General features: G+C 39.5%; 1 protein-coding gene across 5 annotated transcripts in view; it reads left to right on the forward strand.

Annotated features, from left to right (window-relative positions):
* Window positions 1-700: 700 nt before the first annotated feature.
* The window catches only part of ZMYM1 (zinc finger MYM-type containing 1), a 30,464-nt gene continuing 8,502 nt past the window's right edge, over window positions 701-22,662 (forward strand). For 2 of the 5 annotated variants that reach the window (XM_059377215.1, XM_059377216.1), the window contains exons 1-6: window positions 701-789; window positions 8,733-8,909; window positions 10,042-10,114; window positions 10,317-10,566; window positions 18,030-18,204; window positions 21,935-22,088. In XM_059377215.1, coding sequence (XP_059233198.1) covers window positions 8,814-8,909; window positions 10,042-10,114; window positions 10,317-10,566; window positions 18,030-18,204; window positions 21,935-22,088 — 748 coding nt within the window. In that variant the 5' untranslated portion in view covers window positions 701-789; window positions 8,733-8,813. Of the gene's footprint in view, window positions 790-8,732; window positions 8,910-10,041; window positions 10,115-10,316; window positions 10,567-12,458; window positions 12,578-18,029; window positions 18,205-21,934; window positions 22,089-22,662 lie in introns of those variants that run through there. The other 3 variants (XM_059377217.1, XM_059377218.1, XM_059377219.1) reach the window with 3 other exon arrangements.

Below are 22,662 nucleotides of genomic sequence, written 5' to 3' on the forward strand. Positions count from 1 at the left end.
ATTTTTGCACACTCTTTTGGGATTTAAAAAAAAAAAAAAGAGCGCCCCAAAATAGAAAAGACCTGAACTCGCTCAATATCACTGCAGATAATTCCTTTTACTGGGAATTTACTGTGTACCTGGAACTTAACCAGCATTGCCTTTCCAATCTTCACATGTCTATGGCAAAGGCGCTCTAATAAATCCTGTTTCAAGGATGAAGAAATTGGGGTGCCTGGGTGGCCCAGTCCTTAAGCGTCTGCCTTCAGCTCAGGTCATGATCCCAGGGTGCTGGGATGGAGCCCGGCGTTGGGCTCTGTTCAACAAGAAAGCTGCTTCTCCTTCTCCCACTCCCCCTGCTTGTGTTCCCTCTTGCTGTCCTGTTCTCACTCTGTCAAATAAATAAAATCTTTAAAAAAAAAAAAAGGGGGGGGGGGGATGAAGAAATTGGGATTTACATAAATTGCCAATAGACCCATGGAATCCAGTAAATTCAACGACCCCGCCTGAACTCTGAGTCCATCCCGACGTTGCCCTAGCCTTCAAGGGTCCAAATTTGGGGCCAACCAAGATGACTTCAAAGATCAGACGCTGGGCAGCACCATGAGCTCGCCCCCGCCCTCTATAGCTAATGGAACGCGGGTCTCTCCTCCTGCTCACCCACCCCCCCGCCCCCGGCCAGTGGCACTGCACTGCAATGCGCATGCTCGGCCGCAGAGCACGGCGGGAAAGGGGCGGGGCCTGCGTGACCGTTTGGCGTCGAAGTTCCTTTGAGAATCCTCGTGTGGCCAGCGTCTCTGAGAGAAATTAGTAAGCCCCCTTAAGCGGCCGTAGTGTCGGTATTCATTCCTGTGCCTTACCGGAAAGGGGCAGAAAGTTTCGCCTCTCGGAGGGAGGATGAAGCGTCTAGTCGGGCCGGGGTCCTAAAGATGGGTCCCTGAGGGCGGATTCTGCCCTGTGAGGGTCGGGAGCTCGGGGTCAGGCCCCAGGATTGCGTGGTTGCCGTCTCCTTTAACCGTGTGCGCAGAGTCGGGGGATCCGTGCCCCGCGTTTCCAGCGTTTCTTGCCGCCGGCTGCCCCTGCGCCGTTACTGGGAGTTCCAGCCTTTGGTCTTGATCCGCGGCCTCTTTTTAAAACATTCACCTGGTCATACGTGTAGTTCTCCTTCATTAAGCAGTACTGTTTTCACAAACAACTTAAAAAAATCATGGAGGTCCTTTTCCAGTTAGATGTGTACACGGAATCTCAGCTAGAAGATTAAATAGTACAAAAGTTTGACTCGATAAATTCGGACTTGAAATTGGGATTGACTTGAATTGGGATTCGTTTATCGCTTTATTTCAGTGTATTGCTTTAGTGCCCAGGATTGTTAGTATCTTGGTTTGCACGGACTAGTGTTTGCAAACGGTACCTTCCAGCTTCCTCAGGTGCGGTTTCAGTAAGAGCTGAACCACCCGTAACACCTGACGGTAACTAGTGTTCTTCATGGCAAATACACAAGACGAGAAGCCTTTAACATTTATAACAAGACCTGAATTACAGTTAGCCCTGGCAGTGTCAGGACTCAGTAGTTTGCCATGTAACTCTTGGGCTGAGGCAGCAGCGTTCAGGGAGTAGATGCCCTTGCCAAAGTAGAGAATTTGCCTCCGGGTGAGTGAACATATACAGGTCGGCATCCAGAAAGGATAGGTGAAAAGCTGTAACCTTCCTCATCAGTGACACGGGTATAGAGAATTGAACTGCATTCACCTGAGTGGCAGGAAAAGCGGTTTTCTGAAAGTCAGTGTTACTATAGCACAAATTAATGCTTTGGACGTCTCCAGAATAATTAACATTTGGTATATGACACAGTTAACTGTTTATCTCGTGATTTTATTGTTTTTAAAGTAAATTAAAAAACACGTTTGCTGAACCGCAAAAGCTAGTGATTTACAAGGGTAAGCATGCTCTCTCTCCAATCTGGAATATCCTTTCATCATTGCTTTGTAGGCCCTTTAAAACCCAGCTCAGATTTTATCTTCTAGAAGACTGTGAACATTTTCTGTTCCCTCATTTCTGCTTTTTGCCTTGCATATGTTTATATTGTTACAATGATCCTGTGCTAGCAGTGTATTACAGAGTGTTGGGAATCCTAATTATCCCTCTAATCGTAGTATGTAGGCGCTTCATAAGTAGTGGCTCCCCACTGCCTATAGAATTAAGCGTGGAGGTTTTAATTTGGTTTGAAAAGCACTTAGCCTTGTGCCTCCAATCTTTCTGTCAAACCAGTAAGAGAGCTTGCAGAACACAAGTGGTATAAAACGTATTTTTGCAAAGTGTAATGAGGAAGTGGCTGTAATGCAAAGACGTAAAAAGAGTATATCAGCTTGTGGACACATTGGTCCCTTTATTTTTCTTGTAACCATTACCACATTATACTATTTACTGTAGCTTTATAGAAAGTCCTCCAACTTTCTTTTTTGAGGTTGTTTTAGCTATTCTAGATTTTGTATACGTTCCATATACATTAGAATCACTTTGCAGGGTGCCTGGGTGGCTCAGTGGGTTAGGCCGCTGCCTTCGGCTCGGGTCGTGATCTCTGGGTTCTGGGATCGAGTCCCATATAGGGCTCTCTGCTCAGCGGGGGGCCTGCTTCCCTTCCTCTCTCTCTGCCTACTTGTGATCTCTGTCTGTCAAATAAATAAATAAAATCTTTAAAAAAAAAAAAAAAAGAATCACTTTGCAAATTCGGCAAAAACTGAGATTTTGATCTGTAGCTCAGTTTTGGGGAAAACTCATTTAACAGTATTCAGTCAAAGAGCATGCTGTGTTATTTATATCTTCCTTGATTTCTGTCAGCACTGTTTTGTTTTTAGTGTAGAGATCTGGACATATTTCATGAGATGTCTTCATATATTTGATGCTTTGTGATGCTTTAGAAATCGTTGTTATAAAGTTTTTTATTTTGGGGGACACCTGTGTAGTTCAGTTGGCTAAGTGCCTCTGCCTACGGCAGGGCTTGGGTCATGATCCCGGGATCCTGGGATCAAGTCCCACATCCCACTCCCTGCTCGGTGGGGAGCTTGCTTCACTGTCTGCTGCTCTCCCTGCTTGTGCACTCATTTGCTCAATCTCTCTCTCTCTGACAAATGAAGAAATAAAATCTTCCTTTTTAAAAAAAGGTTTTTTTTAGATTTTATTTATTTGACACAGAGAGAGATCACAGGTAGGCAGAGAGGCAGGCAGAGTGAGAGGGGGAAGCAGGCTGCCTGCTGAGCAGAGAGCCCCATGAGGGGCTTGAGACCACGACCGGAGCTGAAAGCAGGGGCTTAACCCACTGAGCCACCCAGGCGCCCCAGAAATAAAATCTTCTTAAAAAATAAAAATAAAGGTGCCTGGGTGGCTCAGTTGGTTAAAGCCTCTGCCTTTGGCTCAGGTCATGATCCCAGGGTCCTGGGATCAAGCCCTGCATTGGGTTCTCTGCTTGGCGGGGAGCCTGCTTCCCCCCCTCTTTCTGCCTACTTGTGATCTCTCTCTGTCAAATAAATAAAATCTTTAAAAATATTGACCTTCCTAAATTCACTTAATAATTGCAGTAATTACTTGGAGATCCTTTTGGATTTTAAATGTTTGCAACATATCATCTATAAATAATGACAGTTTTATTTCTTCTTTTTCAAGATTTCTTTTCTTTTCTTGCATTATTAACCTGACTAGAACCTCTAGAACAATGGTGAAGTGGTGAGATGAAGTTATTAAATGTTGATGTTGTATTATCCTGTGATCCTTCTAAGTTCACTTATTCGATTATTTTACTGGGTGGGGAGAAGATATTCCTTAGGATTTTTTATGTACACCATCATGCTCTCTACAAATAAAAGCAGTTTATTTACTTCTCCCTTTCCAGTTTTTATACCAGATTCCCATTGAGTATTTCACTTTAACTTAAAGAATATTCTTTAGCATTTCTACAGTATAGGTTTGTTTGTGATAAATTCTCATTTTCATTTATCTGAAAATCCCCTGATTTCACTTTTTTTTTTTTTTTTTTGAGATTTTATTTATTTATTTGACAGAGCACAAGTAGGTAGAGTGGCAGGCAGAGGGAGAAGGAGAAGCAGACTCTCCGCGGAGCAGGGAGCCAGATGTGGGGCTCATTGCAGGACCCTGGATCATGACCTGAGCCGGAGGCAGACCCTTAACAGACTGAGACACCCAGGGACCCCTTCACCTTTATATCTGAAGGATATTTTTACTGACTAGAGAATATTAAGTAGGGGTCCACACCCCTCCCTCCAGCTCCTTAAAGATACTCCATTGACTTCTGGCCATCATTGTTTCTGAGAAGAGAACAGTCTTTTTTCTAATTTTAGTTCTCCTGTAAAGTCTTTTTTCTTCAACTGCTTTTAAGATTTTTTTTTTTTAACTTTAGTTTTCATGAGTGTGATTATGATGTGGGTAGTTGTGTTTCCCTTTTATATTTACCTTATTTGTTACGCATAGAACTTCTTGAATTTGTGTGGTTTGATATTTTTCTTCATTTTGGGGAAGTTGTCTAGCCAACAGTTCTTCAGATATTGCTTCTGTTGTATCGTCTGTTTTCTCTTATTCTGAGACTCTATTTACATCTGTGTTACACCTTTTAGCCTTGTTCCGCATATTACTTAACTTATAAATATTTTTATCCTTTTATGTATCAATCTGAACTACTTTATACTATTGATATAAAATGTATTTATTTATAATTTCTGAATTTTATTTTACAATTCTCAAATTTCCATGACTTTTTTTTTTTTAATTATTCCAGGACTCTCCTAAACTTCTCCATCTTTTTCTCTATTTTCTCAAATGTCCTAGCCTGATAATACCAATATGCGTTTCCTATAGGTCTGTTCTTTTATCTTTTTTCTTTTCTCTCTTTTCTTTTCATTGGTTTTCAGTCAGTCTTATTTGGGGTTTTTTGTTGAGATGTACCCATAAATTTTTATTGTATTATGGATGAAAAAATTTAAAGACTCTAGGTGCACTTCCTCCAGGGAGAGCTGTTTTCCTGTAGGCAGTCAAATAGTTCTAACCGACTATATATATATATTCCCCCCCGCAACAGATTATATTGATCCTTTTGAGGATTAGTGTTACCCCTTTTTAGGGCTGATTTATTTTGGTTTGCCCTTTCTTCTAGGGAGTGGTCCCCTAGAGTCTCAACTGCAAGTCCAGACCTTTACCAAATCCCCTCTACCTTTGCTGGACTTAAATTTCAACTTTGTTATTAGCTCTGCAAAGCTACTAAAATCATTTCTTTAGACTCAACCTGCTGTTTTCTGATAGATTTTTTAGTGTCATACTCAGTAGATGTACATTTGGAAGTCAGCTAGTAATTGGAGGTGGAGGAGGATATTTGTATGCAAATTAGGAGGCTTGTTTCTCCTTGGTTCTGCTTTGTGGAACCTTTGTTCCTGTCCTTCATGCTTTGGCCACCAGAACTCCCATTTCCTTAGCTCAGTGTGCTGCTGTTTTCTGCTTGGCCTTTTTCCTCTACTCTGTCCTGTCAGGTGTGTTCAGGGGTAAAGCCTGTTAATTTATCTGTTGTGTTGTGCCTGGATTTATCATCTCTTCTCTTTTTTTTTTTAAGTTATCTGTACACCCAATATAGGTATTTTGTGCTCTGGCAACTGGACTGAGCCAACAAGGCACCCCTAGAGTTATTAGTCTTTTTTTTTTTTAAGACTTTATTTGTCAGAGAGAGCTTAAGCAGTAGCCACAGTAGGTAGAGGAAAAGCAGGCTCCCCGCTGAACAGTGTACTCAATCTGAGGACCCTGAGATCATGACCTGAGCCTGAGACAGACACTTAACCAACTGAGCAGAGAGCCTGCTTCTCCCTCTCCCTCTGCCCTGCTTGTGCTCTCTATCTGTCAAATAAATAAATCTTTTTTAAAAATGTGAATTTGGTTTTCTGCTTCATGATATAATCCTCTTTGGTTTAAATTAAAATGTTTTAATTGGTTATTACCAAGTGGTATTAATTAACTAGCAGGAACATGTGCCACATTTATCCTAGGACTGTTACTACTCTGCGACATACATGGTTTATCCCCAGGTAAGACTAGTGGTAGACTATATTAAAGAAGGTTAAAGAGCACCTATCTGGCTCAGTTGGAGGAGCATTCAACTCTTGATCTTAGGGTCATGATTCAGGCCCAACTCGTGCTTCTCCAACTGAGCCAACCAGGCACACCCAAAATAAAATCTTAAAAAAAAAAAGGTGGGGAGGATCTGGGTGGCTCAGTGGGTTAAGCCTCTGCTTTCAACTCAGGTCATGGTTTCAGGGTCCTGGGATCGAGTCCCACATCGGCTCTTTGCTCAGTGGGGAGCCTGCTTCCTCCTCCCTCTCTCTCTCTGCCTGCATCTCTGCCTACTTGTGATCTCTGTCAAATAAAAAAAATCTTTAAAAATAAAAAAATATATATTTTTTAATTTATTTGACAGACAGAGGCCACAAGTAGGCAGAGAGGCAGGCAGAGACAGAGAGAGGGGGAAGCAGGCTCCCTGCTGAGCAGAGAGCCCGACGTGGGGCTCGATCCCAGGACCCTGGGATCATGACCCGAGCTGAAGGCAGAGGCTTTAACCCACTGAGCCACCCAGGCGCCCCAAAAATAAAAAAAAAAAAAAAAATTAAAAAATTTAAAAAAAAAGAGGTTTCTAAGGCTTATTTTACTCTAATGTGCATCTTGTTGGAAAAAGAAGTACTGAATTTGTATTTCATGTATTTTTTTGCTCTTTTTGTTTTTTCTGATAGCTAAAGAAAAGTTATTTACTGTTTTCCCTGCTTCAGAAACCTATTTTAGATTAATTAATTACACTTTCAAGGTGTTTTCCATTATTTGCCTATTGGTGTGATAACTGACATATTTGAAGGGACTCCAAGATGCAAAAGCTCATAGATGCTTTGTTTTATTGATTTTTAGACTTGCGTATTTTCTTTCAGGTGAATGACAGTCTAGTAGTTAATTTCCTGTGAGTTTTGCTTTGCTGGGTATGTGTAATGTTCACATGGCTGGGCAGAGGCCATAGAGCTTTTATTGCACTTCACAGGCCTTACTCATTCAGTTTTCTGCTCTAGAATAGGGACTTTCAGTAAAAGCTACCAGAAAAGTGGGGAAAGGACCAAAGATGAGAGAAAAGAAGATAGAACCAATTTGCTCTGGAAATAGGGGCATTGGGGCTGAGCAATCAAAAGGCTGTTGAAGGAGACACCTGGGTGGCTCAGATGGTTAAGCGTCTGCCTTTGACTTAGGTCTCAGGGTCCTGGGATCAAGCCCAGCTTAGCTCAGCTCCCTGCTCAGCAGGAGGGCTATTTCTCCCTCTACCTCTGTTCCTCCCACCTGCTTGTGTGCACACAGGCTCTCTCTCAAATAAATAAAAATCTTAAAAAAAAAAAAAGTCACTTTTAGTTCCTAAAAACTATAAAATGGAATTATTTTTTAAGCCTGAATGTGCAGCAGTCTTCTTTATTTTGATTTTTGGATTTTAACTATCTTATCTAGTTACCAAAAAAGGAATCCATTAATGGGGGAGGAGGAGCAGGCATGAGGTATAATGGAAAATAGATTCAAAACATATTTAGAAGGTTTAGATTGACCCGCTTTGGTGATTAGATGTGGGAACTTTAAGGGAAGAGGAACTTAGGATTACCCCTAATTTTTTGGTTTGGGAGATTGGGTATATAGGATAGTTGATTTTACCAAGAAAGGAAACGTGTAAAGCAGGCTTTGGGATTTTATAAGAATATAGTTTTAAGTCTCTTGAATTTGAGGGACCTGTGGAGCATCCGAGTGGAGATATTTAGTAAGCAATTAGGTATATGGGCTGGAGCTCAGAAATATAGGGGGAAATCAGCCTATAAATAATGGTTGAATCCAAGGTTATGCCCAAGGAACAAGTGAGAAAGAGTCCTTTGGAATTGTGCTTTGGAGGAACACAAATATTTTTATTTTTTTAAAGACTTATTTATTTGAGAGAGAGCGTAAGCTGGGGGTCGGGGAGAAGTAGAACAGAGAGCCTGAGTCAGAGCTCTATCCCAGGACCCCAGGATCATGACCTGAGCTGAAGGAAGATGCTTAACTAAGAACTAACTAAGCCACCCAGGCACCTCAGAACACAAGTATTTTAGAAGCAGGTGAAATAAATGTTTGAGAAGAAGACTGGCAAAGAGATAAGAGGAGAAATAGGCCTTGGAATCATAGGATTCAAGGAAACAAAGGTTCAAGGGTGAGGGAAGGGAGTGGCCAGAGAGAAGGCAGTAGCTTAGTATAAAAGTTGGATCCTTGAATGTATTTGAGTGTTTATATGTGAAGAACCAATAAGGAAGGAAAGAGGAGTTGAAGAGCATATAAATAGTAATCGGCTCTGTAAGAGGGCAGTGGCAGAGGAGAGGTAGTGAGCACAGGTATTTGGATTAATCTTGGATAGAAGACTGTTTTCTAAGACTATTTAAGTTAAAAGTAAACTTGTGTGTTTGGTGAGCTTATGCTCTAGGCAGGCCTGGGAGAATAGAGGTGCAGAAAACTAGTCCCAGAAGAAAGCGTATAGATAGGTCTACCAAAGAATTATATAACAAAGCTATGTTGGGGAGTAATGGATGAAGGGGAAAAAGCCAGTGTTGCACTGTGAAGGAACCTTGAGCCGTCCAAGCTGTCTAAAGACCCTTTCTGCTTTCAGAAGTTACCATTTTTAAAAGGACTAATTTTAAAATCAGATTCTCCCATCAATTCAGGTTTTAGGAACCTAGATACTATTCCCCAAGAAGAAATTCATTAGTTTGGAACAGGAGGATTCCTTTACATCAAACACCAAGATGAAAGAATCACCGATAGATGGTAAATGTGACAAAGCAGGGACACCACAACTGGGACAGCTAGATGAAATTAAGACAGAACCTGAAAATGCTCAGGTAAATATCCTACTTTATTTTCTTTTTTGTAGAGCAGCATTTAAGTATGCATTTCAGTTATGCAGATGCTGGTTTAGGTGGTTGAAAACCCACAATCTTTATCTTCCCCTAAGCAGCTGGTCAAATAATGCAGGGTATATGGCATGAAGTGCCATCACAACTATATGGAAGAATATGATCTGAGCAAAAAATGGATGTTTTGGAATTGGGTTTTGGATTAATAAAAGGATTGCTTAGGATATTATGGGCCTAGACAAGGTTAACATATTTTGTTTTCATTTTTCTTAACTTGAAACAATATGAATAACTAATTAAATGTTATTATGGTCCTGACTCTACTTAGTACATTATGAATTCTTAGAATTTTTTTCTTTGTAATTATTTTGCCCAAATAAGTTCCATGTTTATTCATAAACTTCTTTAGATGTACTATATGCTAAAGAACCTGTAAATGATAGACTGACTCAAGCTGTTAATGTTCTGTATGTAATGCCACATTTCCTTAAAATGTTTATATATGAACTAGCTGAAATTTCTAAGGAAACAAAAAGTAAATTCAACTTTTAATTTATTTCTGGTATTCTGTTTAGAAATAGCCTAAAGTAAATCAGTATTAAGTAAGGATATGACTCCCATTGAGTTGGTGACACTGGGGAATGTTGTCCATCTAGGAAGTATTGGTTGCTTCTTCAAATCTATGAACATTGAAACACATAGATCATGTTTAGAGTGCCTGCTGCTCTGAAAAGTCCTAAGACTCATTCAGCCCTCTCCAACAACTTTTGTGTTTAAGGTCTTTATGAAGACTGTTAGCTGTTACTGAATAGAACTAAGGAGGTAAAATAGGTGTCACTATTGAGAGTGTCTCCTCTATTTGTGGTAGCTTACGGAAAGACTATGTGAACAAAAATTACTAAAGTCACATCTAGATATGATAGAATATAATATATATAATGTATAGAATATAATGTGTCAGCCAAAGGTCACCAAAAGGGGAGTGCTCACCTGTGGTTCAGTTCAGTTACACAGTTCACTGCACAAACTTTAAACATAATTTATTATTATTTTCTATAGAATAACTAGTTGTTTTATGCGCATTGAAGTCATTATTTTCTTTCTTTTTTTTTTAAAGGAGTATTGTCAAGCCCAGCAGCCTAAAACTCAGGAGAATGAACTGAAAATAAACACTACATTTTCAGACAGTGGTAATAGAATTACTTAAATTAATCATATTTATCCTAAACAATGTAATAGCCAGTTTATTCTGCTTTTTTAGAATGTCGTTGAATAGTGCATTGTTTCTTTGAGGTTTCAAGTCCAGAAGTAACCTTTAAAAGAAAAATAAAAGAATGCATACTTAATTTTACATAAATACTAATTTTTTTCCTTCCTGTTTTGTGTTTATAGCTCCACAGTTGACTGCAGGCATTCAGCTTTCCCTGACATCATCTGGCATGAATAAAATGCTTCCTTCAGTTTCAACCACAGCTATTCAGGTTTCCTGTTGTGGTTGTAAAAAAATTCTTCAGAAGGGGCAAACTGCTTATCAGAGGAAAGGGTCTACTCAGCTTTTCTGCTCCACGCTGTGCATCACTGAATACATTTCATCTGCCAATTCACCAGCTCTTCCCAGGAGAACTTGTTCAAACTGCTCAAAGTATATAATTCTAAATTATGTCCCTTTTACTTCCCTACATAGATTTTGATCAGAGTCTTAGTTGTAACTGTCTACATTTTCATTTTTTCTTTTCTTAACTTTTTTTTTTCTTTTAAGATTTTAGTTATTTGACAGAGAGAGCGAGAGAGCACAAGCAGGGGGAACAGCAGAGGGAGAAGGAGAAGCAGGCTCCCCGCCGCGCAGGGAGCCGGATGTGGGGCTTGATCCCAGGATCCTGGGATCATAACCAGAACCAAAGGCAGATGCTTAATCATCTGAGCTACCCAGATGCCGCTGTTTTCATTTTTTCTGAAGAAGTATCACCTTGGGTTAGTGAAAGGAAGCTGCTTCTGCTTTCAGTTCCTCTGTTAGATTCTTCCGACATACTTTTTTTGTTGAGAGATTTATGGAAATTAAAACATAAGGATTTGTTTCTCTTCAGCTTTAAATATAATGTGACTACTGAAACTGACTTTCCTACTCTTTTCATTTGAAATTCTCTATAAATGGGATTATTATATACTCATTTTATTTTATCATTTAACAGTATAGGGTGCAAACCACTATCACATTAATCATAGAATAATTTGGATCTTCCAAGTTATAAAGTAGCCAGGGTATAACATTATAAAATCATGTTTCTCGTAATGGTAAATGAAGTTATTTGATTCTTTTGCAAAATTGAATAGTCATAGGTAAACAGGGATGGATGTAATTTTTTCAAGATATCAGTGAGCTACTGTTGGGGTTTGTATTGCTAACTGTGTGTGTGTGTGTGTGTGTGTGTGTGTGTGTGTTTATTTATTTGACTTATTTATTTGACAGGGATATATATATTATTATATAGGAAGTAGTAATAACTTTATAATGAATTAGTTGAAAATCTCCAAGACTTTGAGGGGTGCCTGGGTGGCTCAGTTGTTAAGCGTCTGCCTTCCACTCAGGTAATGATCTAGGGATCCTGGGATCGAGCCTAGGGATCCTGGGATCGAGCCCTGCATCAGGCTGCCTGCTCCACAGGGAGCCTGCTTGATCTTCTCCCTCTGCTTCCACCACCCCATTCCTGCTCTCTGGCTCTCAAATGAATAAAATCTTTAAAAAACACACACACACACACAAAAACTTCAAACTCTACCCTGATGTATAAAGTATCAGTGTGCTTTGAGACTCCTATTGTAGTATAATTCTGGTTTGTTAAGTACTCATTAAATGCTAATGAATTTTAAATATTTTTGTTTCAGAACAAAAAACACATAAGCCACTGGTTTTGTTTGTAAATATAATAAATTCCTTTCATATTTATTTTGGAATCAGATTGCCATAATTTAAATCTTGCTTCCTCCATTTACGTTTATATTGTGCAACTAATAGGAGCTGTATCAATATCATTTGGGAGCTTATTAAATAAAAATACAGAATCTCAGGCCTTACCCAGGCCTACCAAATCAGATTGCATTTGTTCCCAGATGATACATCTATATGCTAAAGTCAAACATTGAGAACTTCTTAGTATTCCCATTTGTTTTATTAAATGCACCTAAGAATTATGAGCATTAAATAATAGATTCAAGTGATCAGAACAATACTGGCATATAATAAGACCTCAATAAATGTTAATTATCACTGTTATTAACAAACTCACAAATCCTTTTTATTGGTTGCTTCAGCTCTTTGTTTGGCTGCTGCGTTGGGTATTATCCGTTGCTTTGAGTCTTACTCCCTGAAACAACCTTTCTCTTGTGTTTTTTCAACCCTTCAATACTATGTCTTTTTTCCTTTTTGCTAAGGGCTATAAGGCACTCTCTTCAGTCTGCTTTCTTTCTCTGCAGAATCATAAAACTGGAAGGGACCTTAGAGATCATCCAGTCCAAACATTTTCTTTTGGTTTTCAGGAAACTGAGGTCCTGAGAAGTTAAGGTATCATGTTACTGTGTTTGGAGTTTACCCATTATCCATCTTCAGCAGATCTCCCAGACAGATTGAAAAGGCTGAAACAGGAAAGATATAGTGTGTAAGTCATTTTCTAAGATGGAGAAATCCAATATGAGCAAAAATAATGAAAAAGGTTTTACTTCTTTGGAATACAAATTTTTTGGATACAAAATACTACTGTATAGGTCGGTAGAAAGTTGGTAGTAATGCTTAGGCTGGGAGAGGCCATCATTGTTCAAAGTAACCTGTGCTGCTTTTTTAGAAAAATTTTTTCTCCCATATTTATTAGCATCTTGTATTAATACATAGTTCTCAAGATTTTTTTATTTTAAGATTTTTATTTATTTATTTGACAGATAGAGATCACAAGTAGGCAGAGAGAGAGTGGGGAAGCAGGCTCTTCACTGAGTGGAGAGCCCGATGCAGGGCCCAATCCCAGGACCTTGGGATCATGACCTGAGCCAAAGGCAGAGGCTTAACCCACTGAGCCACCCAGGTGCCCCAAGATTTTTTTTTTTTTTTTTAAAGATTTTATTTACTTATTTGACAGAGACACAACAAGAGAGGGAACACAAGCAGGGGGAGTAGGAGAGAGAGAAGCAGGCCTCCCACCGAGGAGGGAAGCCAATTCGGGGCTCAATCCCAGGATCCTGGGATCATACCCAAGCTGAAGGCAGACGCCCAGCAACTGAGCCACCCAGATGCTGCCATAGTTCTCAGGATTTTAGCTAATTATCAGCATTGAAGTTTCTTTCATAACAATGATTTAAAATCTGTTTTCAGTTAATGCAGTATTTATTCTGTTTCATTAACCAAATAAAAGTTATCTTTGGAATGGCATTTTTTTTTTTTAATTTTATTTATTTATTTGACAGACAGAGATCACAAGTAGGCAGAGAGGCAGGCAGAGGGGCGGGGGGTGGGGGGGAAGTAGGCTCCCTGCCGAGCAAGAGAGCCCGATGCGGGGCTCGATCCCAGGACTCTGGGATCATGACCTGAGCTGAAGGCAGAGGCTTTAACCACTGAGCCACCCAGGCGCCCCATGGAATGGCATTTTAAATCATGTTGGAAAGATAAGACCTCTTTTGAGAGCAATGTATTTAAGAAGTGTCATTTCTGCACTTTAGTATCCTAGTTGAAACCAACCAGAGATTCTGATGGCTATCAACAGAGTTCAGAATATCCTGGTGCACTAAGACTGTGTAACACTTACATGTAGGAAAGTTCAGTCCTGTGCTTAGAGTTTGTTTAAGCTAATTTTAGGCACTATTAAGTAAATTCATTTTTTAGTTTTTTATTTGTAATGACTCCATAGATTAGAAACCAGGAATCTAGTATACTGGTAGCAGTAAATATTAGTAAGTATTTTCAGACTTCCATGCTTCTGCTGATGCAATTTCTTCTATCTCCCTTTCCATCTGCTAATTTTTTTCTGTTTTAAAGCTCTTCCTGAAATATCTTTACCTCTTGTCTGTTGCCGCACCATTTTTCCTCTCCTCACTAACTCCACCACCCACTCAGAGTCATTGTTCCATGACTTGTGTTTCAGTAGTGTTCATAATTCCCACAGCATTAATCATAAAATTAATGTTTGTTTGTTTTTTAAAAGATTTTATTTATTTATGTGACAGACAGAGATCACAGGTGGGCAGAGAGGAGGAAGCAGGCTCCCCACTGAGCAGAGAGCCCGATGCGGGACTCGATCCCAGGACCCTGAGACCATGACCTGAGCCAACGGCAGAGGCTTAACCCACTGAGCCACCCAGGCGCCCCCATAAAATTAATGTTTTTAAAGAAAGAATTGATACTGTCCCAGTTAGACTATGAACCTTTTCTTTTTTCATTTATGATTTTCTTCATTTATTTGAGAGGGAGAAGGAGCAGGGGAAGGGCGGAGGGAGAGGGAGAAGCAGGCTCTCTGCCAAGCAGGGAGCTGGATGCAGGGCTTAATCCCAGGACCCCAGGATCATGACCTAAGCCAAAGGAAGACCTAACTGACTGAGCCACCCAGGCACCCCTGGACTATGAACCTCTTGAGATTAGGAACCAGATCATACTCCTCTTTATATTCCCCGTGCCTAAACACTAGCTGGTACACAGTGAATCCTAGAAAAATTGTTGTCAAATGAAGTACAAGGATAGCACAATTCAGATACTGTCTTTAGACCTATATTTTAAACCAGTAAACAATTGATTCATGATAATGAAATGAACCTGTTAGCTTTGGTATCGTCTATTTAAGAAGGAGGAAAATCATCATACACTGAAAATTATAAGTGTTGAAATGTTAAAATAGTGTTGATTTTAGGAATATTTCATCTGGAAAACTATTAACCTGAAAGATTGATGTTCTGAGGGTTCTAAGTAGCCAGACATGGCAGTTCTCAAACATTTCTAGTCTCTGGACCCCTGTACACTCAAAAATTTTTGAAGAGCCAGCGAGCTTTAGTTGATGTAGTAGGTTCTAACTACCAATATATACTATGTTAGAAATTAAAACTGAGAAATTTTTAAGCTAATTTAAAAATAATAACTCAGGGATGCCTGGGTGGCTTAGTGGGTTAAAGCCTCTGCCTTCAGCTCAGGTCATGATCCCGGGGTCCTGGGATTGAGCCCCACATCGGGCTCTCAGCTCAGCAAGAAGCCTGCTTCCTCCTCTCTCTCTGCCTGCCTCTCTGCCTACTTGTGATTTCTGTCAAATAAATAAAATCTTTAAAAAAAAAAATAGTAACTCAGTGCTTATTAACAAATACTTTTAATGAAAAATAGCCATATACATTAAGCATTATTTTACCAGTTTTGCAAACCACTTCAGTGTCTGACTGGGTTTTCACATCTGCCTCTGTGTTCAGTTTATTGGAACATGTTGTTTTGGCTGAAGTGTGAAAAAAATCTGGTACTACAAATATGTATTTGGAAAAGGGAAGAGTGTTTTTCAATAGCTATTTAGATTTTGTGGGTGCTCTTTGATACTCCACCAGAAAACAGGTAGTACTTAAAGGTTAGTTACAATGTGAACATTGAAACCATGAGTTTTTTTGTACTGTTAGGTTAAAATACATCAGTCTTTTCTATTTTGAATGGTTTTTTTTAACCCATGAAAGAGTGATTTTTGTTACATGCTATCATAATTTGGAAAATACTGGTTCACTGAGTTAGGTAGATCTTCCAAACGTTCGCATATTTCTTTTTTTTTTCTTTTTTTTTTTTTTTACGATTTTATTAGAGAAGAGAGAGACCCAAGAGAGAGGTAGCACATGAACATGAGCAGAGGAAGAAGCAGGCTCCTCGCTGAGCAGAGAGCCTGATACAGGGCTTGATCGCAGAACCCTGGGATAATCACCTGAGCTGAAGGCAGACACTCAACTAATTGAGCCACCAGGTACCCCTGTTGGCATATTTCTTTTATACAATATTTTAAAAATCACATCTGTTAAAATAAACACACACCAGAAAATCACCACTAATCTTACCAGGAAAGCTTAACTATTGGGAAGCAATCAAGTTGGAGATGGCAAATATTCCTAAATTCTGGTTTTCAACAAAAGCTCAACTTTTATCATTGGCAATGAATACTGCCAGTTGTTTATCTTGAAGTAACAATGTTACTTCAATTTTTGAGAAAATATTTGCCAGCTACCCACTCTGGATAATAGTTTGTTCTTTCAAGTAAAAATGTTTTCTGTGAAAAAAAGTAGCTACCTCAGGTTGTAACTCTTAACATTCCCATGTGAGATTTACATTGAGACAACCATCATACTTTAGTGTGCAAGAGAAGTTCTTAATGCTTGTGTCCCATATCACACAGAATACTAAAAAAAGGTGGTCAAGGATGAAGTTTAATAAAGTAAATGATTTTTACAGCAAATGTGTGGCATTGAGTAACACATACTAGGACATTTTGGTTCAACTGCCTTAATTTGTGCTAAGGCTCTGGCGTTTGACCCAGCATCATTTTTTTTTCTTCCAATGTATTGAGGTGAAATTCACATAACAAAAAGCCACATCAGTAGTAGTACACTGACCGTGTCTAGTTCAGAACATTTCTGTTACTCCAGTGTATCCAGTAGGCAATTTCTCCCCAGAGGTCTCCTCTCTCTCTAGCCCCTGGTAACCACCAATCTGCATTCTATTTATGGATTTATCTATTCTGGATATTTCATATTAATGGAATCCTACAGCATACAACCTTTTGTGTCCATCTTTTAGCATAATGTTTTCAAGGTTTGTCTGAGGTTTATACGTATTATAATATATAGAGCAGCACTTCATTCCTTTTTTTGTAGCTAAGTAATATTCCATTGTATGGATATGGCACAGTTTGTTTATCCGTTCACTCATTGGTGAAAATTTGGGCTGTTTTCCATCTTTTAGCTGTTTTTGTTTTTCTTTTTCTTTTTCATTTTTAAGTAAGCTCCAGGCTCAGTGTAGGTCTTGAACTCAAACCCTGAGATCAAGAGTTACGTGCTTTACCAACTGAGCCAGCCCAGGGCCCCTATATGTTAGCTATATGAAATAGTGTATTTATACTTTTTTGAGTACTTATTTCAGTTCTTTGGGGTACATATCTAGGAGTGGAATTGCAGCAACCCGGGGTTGATTTTGCACTATCAGTTCAAATGTTAACATAAGGATGGGATGCCTAGGTGGCTCAGTTGGTTAAGCAGCTGCCTTCCGGCTTAGGTCATGATCCCAGCGTCCTGGGATCAAGTCCCACATCAGGCTTCTTGCTCAGCAGGGAGCCTGCTTCTCCCTCTGCCTCTGCCTGCCATTCTGTCTGCCTGTGCTCGCTCGCTCTCCCTCTCTCTCTCTGACAAATAAATAAATAAAATATTTTTTTTAAAAAAAGTTAACATAAGGAGAAAGGCTTTTTGGACAAATAATATTTTTTTTTTTAAAGATTTTATTTATTTATTTGACAGACAGAGATCACAAGTAGGCAGAGAGGCAGGCAGAGAGAGAGAGAGGAGGAAGCAGGCTCCCCGCCGAGCAGAGAGCCCGATGCGGGACTCGATCCCGGGACGCGAGATCATGACCTGAGCCGAAGGCAGCGGCTCAACCCACTGAGCCACCCAGGTGCCCGGACAAATAATATTTTAACAAAATAATTTTGTTTTGGCGGACCCCTCTAAAAGTATCTGGAGGATCCCTGGAGTTTTTCAGACCATATTATGATATCCTCTGTCTTGCAGATTACAGAGTTGGTCAGGTATGAATATGTGATTTCTCATCATCATTCTGTTATCACTAGCACTAACTAATATAAACTAGGTAATCCTCAAAACTGCTATCAGTTGTGTTTTATAATCCCTACTTTATAGATGAGGGAATCAACATTTGGGAGTATGAGTATTCACCCATCATTATGTAATGTAAGTCCTGGAACTAAATGCCAAATTCAGGTTTTCTTATTTCAAGGCTGATGTCAGTGCTGTTGCACAGTCTAAAGGTGGATGAAATGGGAGAGGGTTACTTGAGGGAGTGCTTTAACTTATAAAAGTGTTTAATGGTACCCTTGTTTTTCTTTTTAGAGACATCTTAAATTTAAAGGATGTGATCAGTGTCCAGCTAGAAGATAATACCTCTAGCAAGAATTTTTGCAGCCAATCTTGTCTTTCATCATATGAAGAAAAAAGAAAAGCATTTGTTACAATATGCACTAATAGCGTTTTAACCAAGTGCAGCATGTGTCAGAAGACTACTGTTGTAAGTTACATTTTTTTTTAAACTTTTAGGGATTCTGATTATTTTGCTTAAATATTAGAGTTTTTACTGAACTTTTTTAAATCCTAGATTCAATATGAAGTAAAATACCAGTATGTGAAACACTGTCTTTGTAGTAATGCCTGTTTTCAGTTTCACTCCAACAACCTCATCACAGTCTGTCTTGAGAACTGTGGGGCTTCCTGTTAAACTGTTTCTAGCCCATTTCATATGCTTCAGTCCCATTACTCTAATAGTTCAAAGAGTGGAGTGCCTGGGTGGCTCAGTCAGTTCAACATCTGACTCTTGATTTCAGCTCATGTCATGAGATCAAGCCCCACATGTATCCCACTCTGCTCAGAGCAGAGTTGCTTGTCCTTCTCCCTTGCCCACCCAACTCAGTCACAGACTCACTTTCTCAAATAAGTAAATAAAATAGTGAAAAAAATCATTCCGAGTATTCTAGCATATAAGCAGATAGGAATATATGTTGCATGAAGTAAGAACCACTCCATTTGAGGCACCTGAGTGGCTCAGTCGTTAGATGGCCTTCAGCTCAGCTCATGATCCTAGGGTTCTGGGATCTAGCCTCCTACTCAGCGGGAGGCCTGCTTCTCCCTCTCCCACTCACCCTGCTTGTGTTTCCTCTCTGTCTCTCTGTCAAATAAATAAAAATCTTTAAAAAAAAAAAAGAACCACTCCATTTGAATTTGACTACATGGGACTCAAATGAAACATCCAAGACTGAGTCTCTTCATTAGTTCACTTGTGGATGGTCCCACTTTAGGAAAATGTGGGGATCAGATTTTAGTACCATTGGGAATAGTTTCAGTTGATAGGGTAGTGAAGAAGATTAAATAAAAGACTCTTGACAGTTTCTCTTACATAACGATTCATGATAAATGCTATATAGAGATTTTCCTCAAGAATCTCAGGATGATCTGGCCTTCAAGAAAAGCCAAGCACATAAAAGGTTGTTTATAAACTGCAAATAAAGATAGCAGGGGGGCTCCTGGGTGGCTCAGTCCTTAAGCATCTGCCTTCAGCTCAGGTCATGATCCCAGAGTCCTGGGCTCAAGCCCCCCATCGGGCTTCCTGCTCTGCTGGAGGCCTGCTTCTCCCTCTCCTGCTCACCCTGCTTGTGCTCCCTCTCTCACTGAGTGTGTGTGTGTGTGTGTCTCTGTCAAATAAATAAATAAATCTAAAAATGTATATATGTAGTAGAAATAATGGCCTACTGATCAGTAAGATTCAACCACAAAGTGTTTTTAATTCTATGTTTTCTTATACCTAAGCAAGGTTAAAATGAACCCAGAATGTCACATGCTTTTCTAAATGAGAAATAATTCCCTATTTCTGGTAGGACAGCCTGGGGTGTGGGAGGTTCTGAGAGCAGAGAAGCTGGGTCCTGCTTTGGTGGACTAAATGAGATTAATGCAGGAATACTTGGGTGGCTCAGTCAGTTGAGCATCTGCCTTCAGCTCAGGTCATGATCCCAGAAACCTGGGATCGAGGCCCACATCAGGCTCCCTGCTCAGAAGGGAATCTGCTTCTCCCTTTCTACCTGCCACTCCCCCTGCTTTGTGCTCTCTCTGAAAAATAAATAAAATCTTTAAAATAAAATAAATGAGATTAATGCAGTTAATGGTCTGAACCCCTTTCATGAGGTAGGGTTGAAGTTGTCTTACTTGTTCAGATGATGCTTTGAGACCCATTTCTACTCCATAAATTCTTCCTTAAAATCATGCAGTTAGAGATAGGATTCTCATCAAGTCTGAACAACTCAAATAGGTCATTTGTAAGCCACATCCTTTTTTTTTTTTAAGATTTTATTTATTAGAGAAAGTGAGAGACAGCATGAGTGGAGGGGAAAGGGCAGAGGGAGAAGCAGACTGTCCACTGAGCAGGGATCCTCATGTGGGACTCGATCCCACGACTCTGGGATCATGACCTGAGCCGAAGGCAGATGTTTAACCGGCTGAGCCCCCAAACCCCCAGGGCTTTTCAAAATATATAAAAAGTCATACTAGTAAAGTATAAAAGAATTTTCAGAGTTATGCTCTGTTTTTTGTTTTATTGTTCCTTTGCCGATACCCTGTTTTTCACAGAAGAAAATCTGTATTTTTTTTTTTTTGAGCATTTATTTATTTGAGAAAGAATGGGGGCACAACAGAGGGAGAAGCCAACTTCCTGCTAAGCAGGGACCCTGATGTGGGACTCAATCCTAGAATCTTGGGATCATGACCTGAGCTGAAGGCAGACACTTAACAGACTGAGCCACCCAGTAGCCCCTGCATAAGATATTTTCATTTGTCCTTATACTTATGCCCCCAAAAGCAGTTTTTGTTCAACATTGTCTTAAGTCCAGGAATGATGGTTCCTGTTTTCAGTAGAAACAATAGATGGTATGTCTCACAGTTTATATCATTTATCATTTACCTTTGAACACTTACTGTTTCCTGAATGCACTATATTCTTTTTTTTTAAAACTGAAAGAATTTTTTTTTTTTTTTAAAGATTTTATTTATTTATTTGACAGAAAGAAATCACAAGTAGATAGAGAGGCAGGCAGAGAGAGAGAGGGAAGCAGGCTCTCCGCCGAGCAGAGAGCCCGATGCAGGACTCGATCCCAGGACTCTGAGATCATGACCTGAGCCAAAGGCAGCGGCCCAACCCACTGAGCCACCCAGGCGCCCAAACTGAAAGAATTTTTTTTTTTTTTAAGATTTTATTTACTTATTTGACAGAGATCACAAGTAGGCAGAGAGGTTAGGCAGAGAGAGAGAGGAGGAAGCAGGCTCCCCACTGAGCTCCGATGTGGGTCTTTATCCCAGCACTCCAGGATCATGACCTGAGCCCAAGGTAGAAGCTTTAACCCACTGAGCAACCCAGGTGCCCCCTGAATGCAGTATATTCTATGTATTTTACTGCTTATATGCTACTTTCTTAAAATATGCTTGTAATTTTTACCATGAGGTTAGCCTAGAAAAACAGCGATTCCCACAGCTGTTTTCTGGCTCCTTCTCAGTACCAATGGAAGGCTTTCCTGAGTTAATATTCAAAGTGGAATTGAGGAATGAGATATGATTTTAAGACTTTAGTTTATTTATCCAATTGGCTTTGATTGCCTGGAGTGATGAACATATTCTGTGACTTCTTTCTTCATTGCTTGCATATATATTACTGCGGCTACTAAAATCTGATAAATAACACAAATAGTGATTTATTGACTCTGTTTCTTTCATTTTTGTCACTGTGATCTGTAGTGCCTTTTTTTCTCTTCTTTTTAATTCAAGTTAACATATTAGGGTATTATTAGTTTAAGGGTGGAGTTTAGTGATTCATCAGTTGCCTATAATACCCAGTGCTCATTTTTTTTTTTTTTTAAAGATTTATTTATTTATTTATTTGAGAGAGAATGAGTGAGAGAGAGCATGAGAGAGGAGAAGGTCAGAGGGAGAAGCAGACTCCTCAAGAAGCTGGGAGCCCGATGTGGGACTCGATCCCGGAAGTCCAGGATCATGATCTGAGCCAAAGGCAGCTGCTCAACCAACTGAACCACCCAGGCGCCCCTCATTATTTTTTTCTGGTTTTTAAGAAAGTATAAAAATGTGGCTTTATTATCATCACTTGTCATATTATAACTAAGAGCAGTAATGATGAGTATATTTTTGTTTGTTACTAATATATGTCATATACCAGGAATATGAATATTACTTTAATCTCTAAACAGAAACCAACCAAAACACTTACATCTGTTCCTTGCAAATCATTGAAGCCCTCAGATGAAATGATTGAGACCACCAGTGACTTGGGGAAGACAGACATTTTTTGTTCTATTAATTGTTTCTCTGCTTACAATAAAACTAAGATGGAATCATCTACAGGTAATACTTATTTAGCAGTTATCAGAGGTTTAGAAAATGTTGAAGAATATTACTGCTTTCCTTTATAACCTTGATTCATCTTGAAATTAAACTGACTTAAGAGTCAAAACAATGCAAAATTCATTGCAAAAAAATGTTTTCCAGGCGTGCCTGGCTGGCATGAGCATGTAACTCTTAATCTCAGGGTCATGAGTTCAAGCCCCACATTGGGCAAGGAGCCTATATTTTTTAAAAAAGTTTTCCAGTAGTGTTTTGTTTTTAAGATTTATTTTATTTATTTTAAGATTTATTTATATGACAGACACAGCAAGAGAAGGGAACACTGCAGGGAGAGTGGGAGAGAGAGAAGCAGGCTTCCCACCAAGCAGAGAACCTGATCCCAGGACCCTGGGATCATGACCTGAGCCAAAGGCAGATGCTTAACGACGGAGCCACCCAGGCGCCCCTCCAGTAGTTTATATAAAAGGAAGCCTACTTCACAACCAAAGATTTAATATTTATTTGTAAAGATTTTTGTGTTAAAATACAGAATTTTGTACTTAGCCCTGGTTTGTAAAAACAAGGTTACTAGCCA

This window comes from Mustela nigripes, chromosome 14 (assembly GCF_022355385.1).
Source record: "Mustela nigripes isolate SB6536 chromosome 14, MUSNIG.SB6536, whole genome shotgun sequence".
Classification (NCBI taxonomy): domain Eukaryota; kingdom Metazoa; phylum Chordata; class Mammalia; order Carnivora; family Mustelidae; genus Mustela; species Mustela nigripes.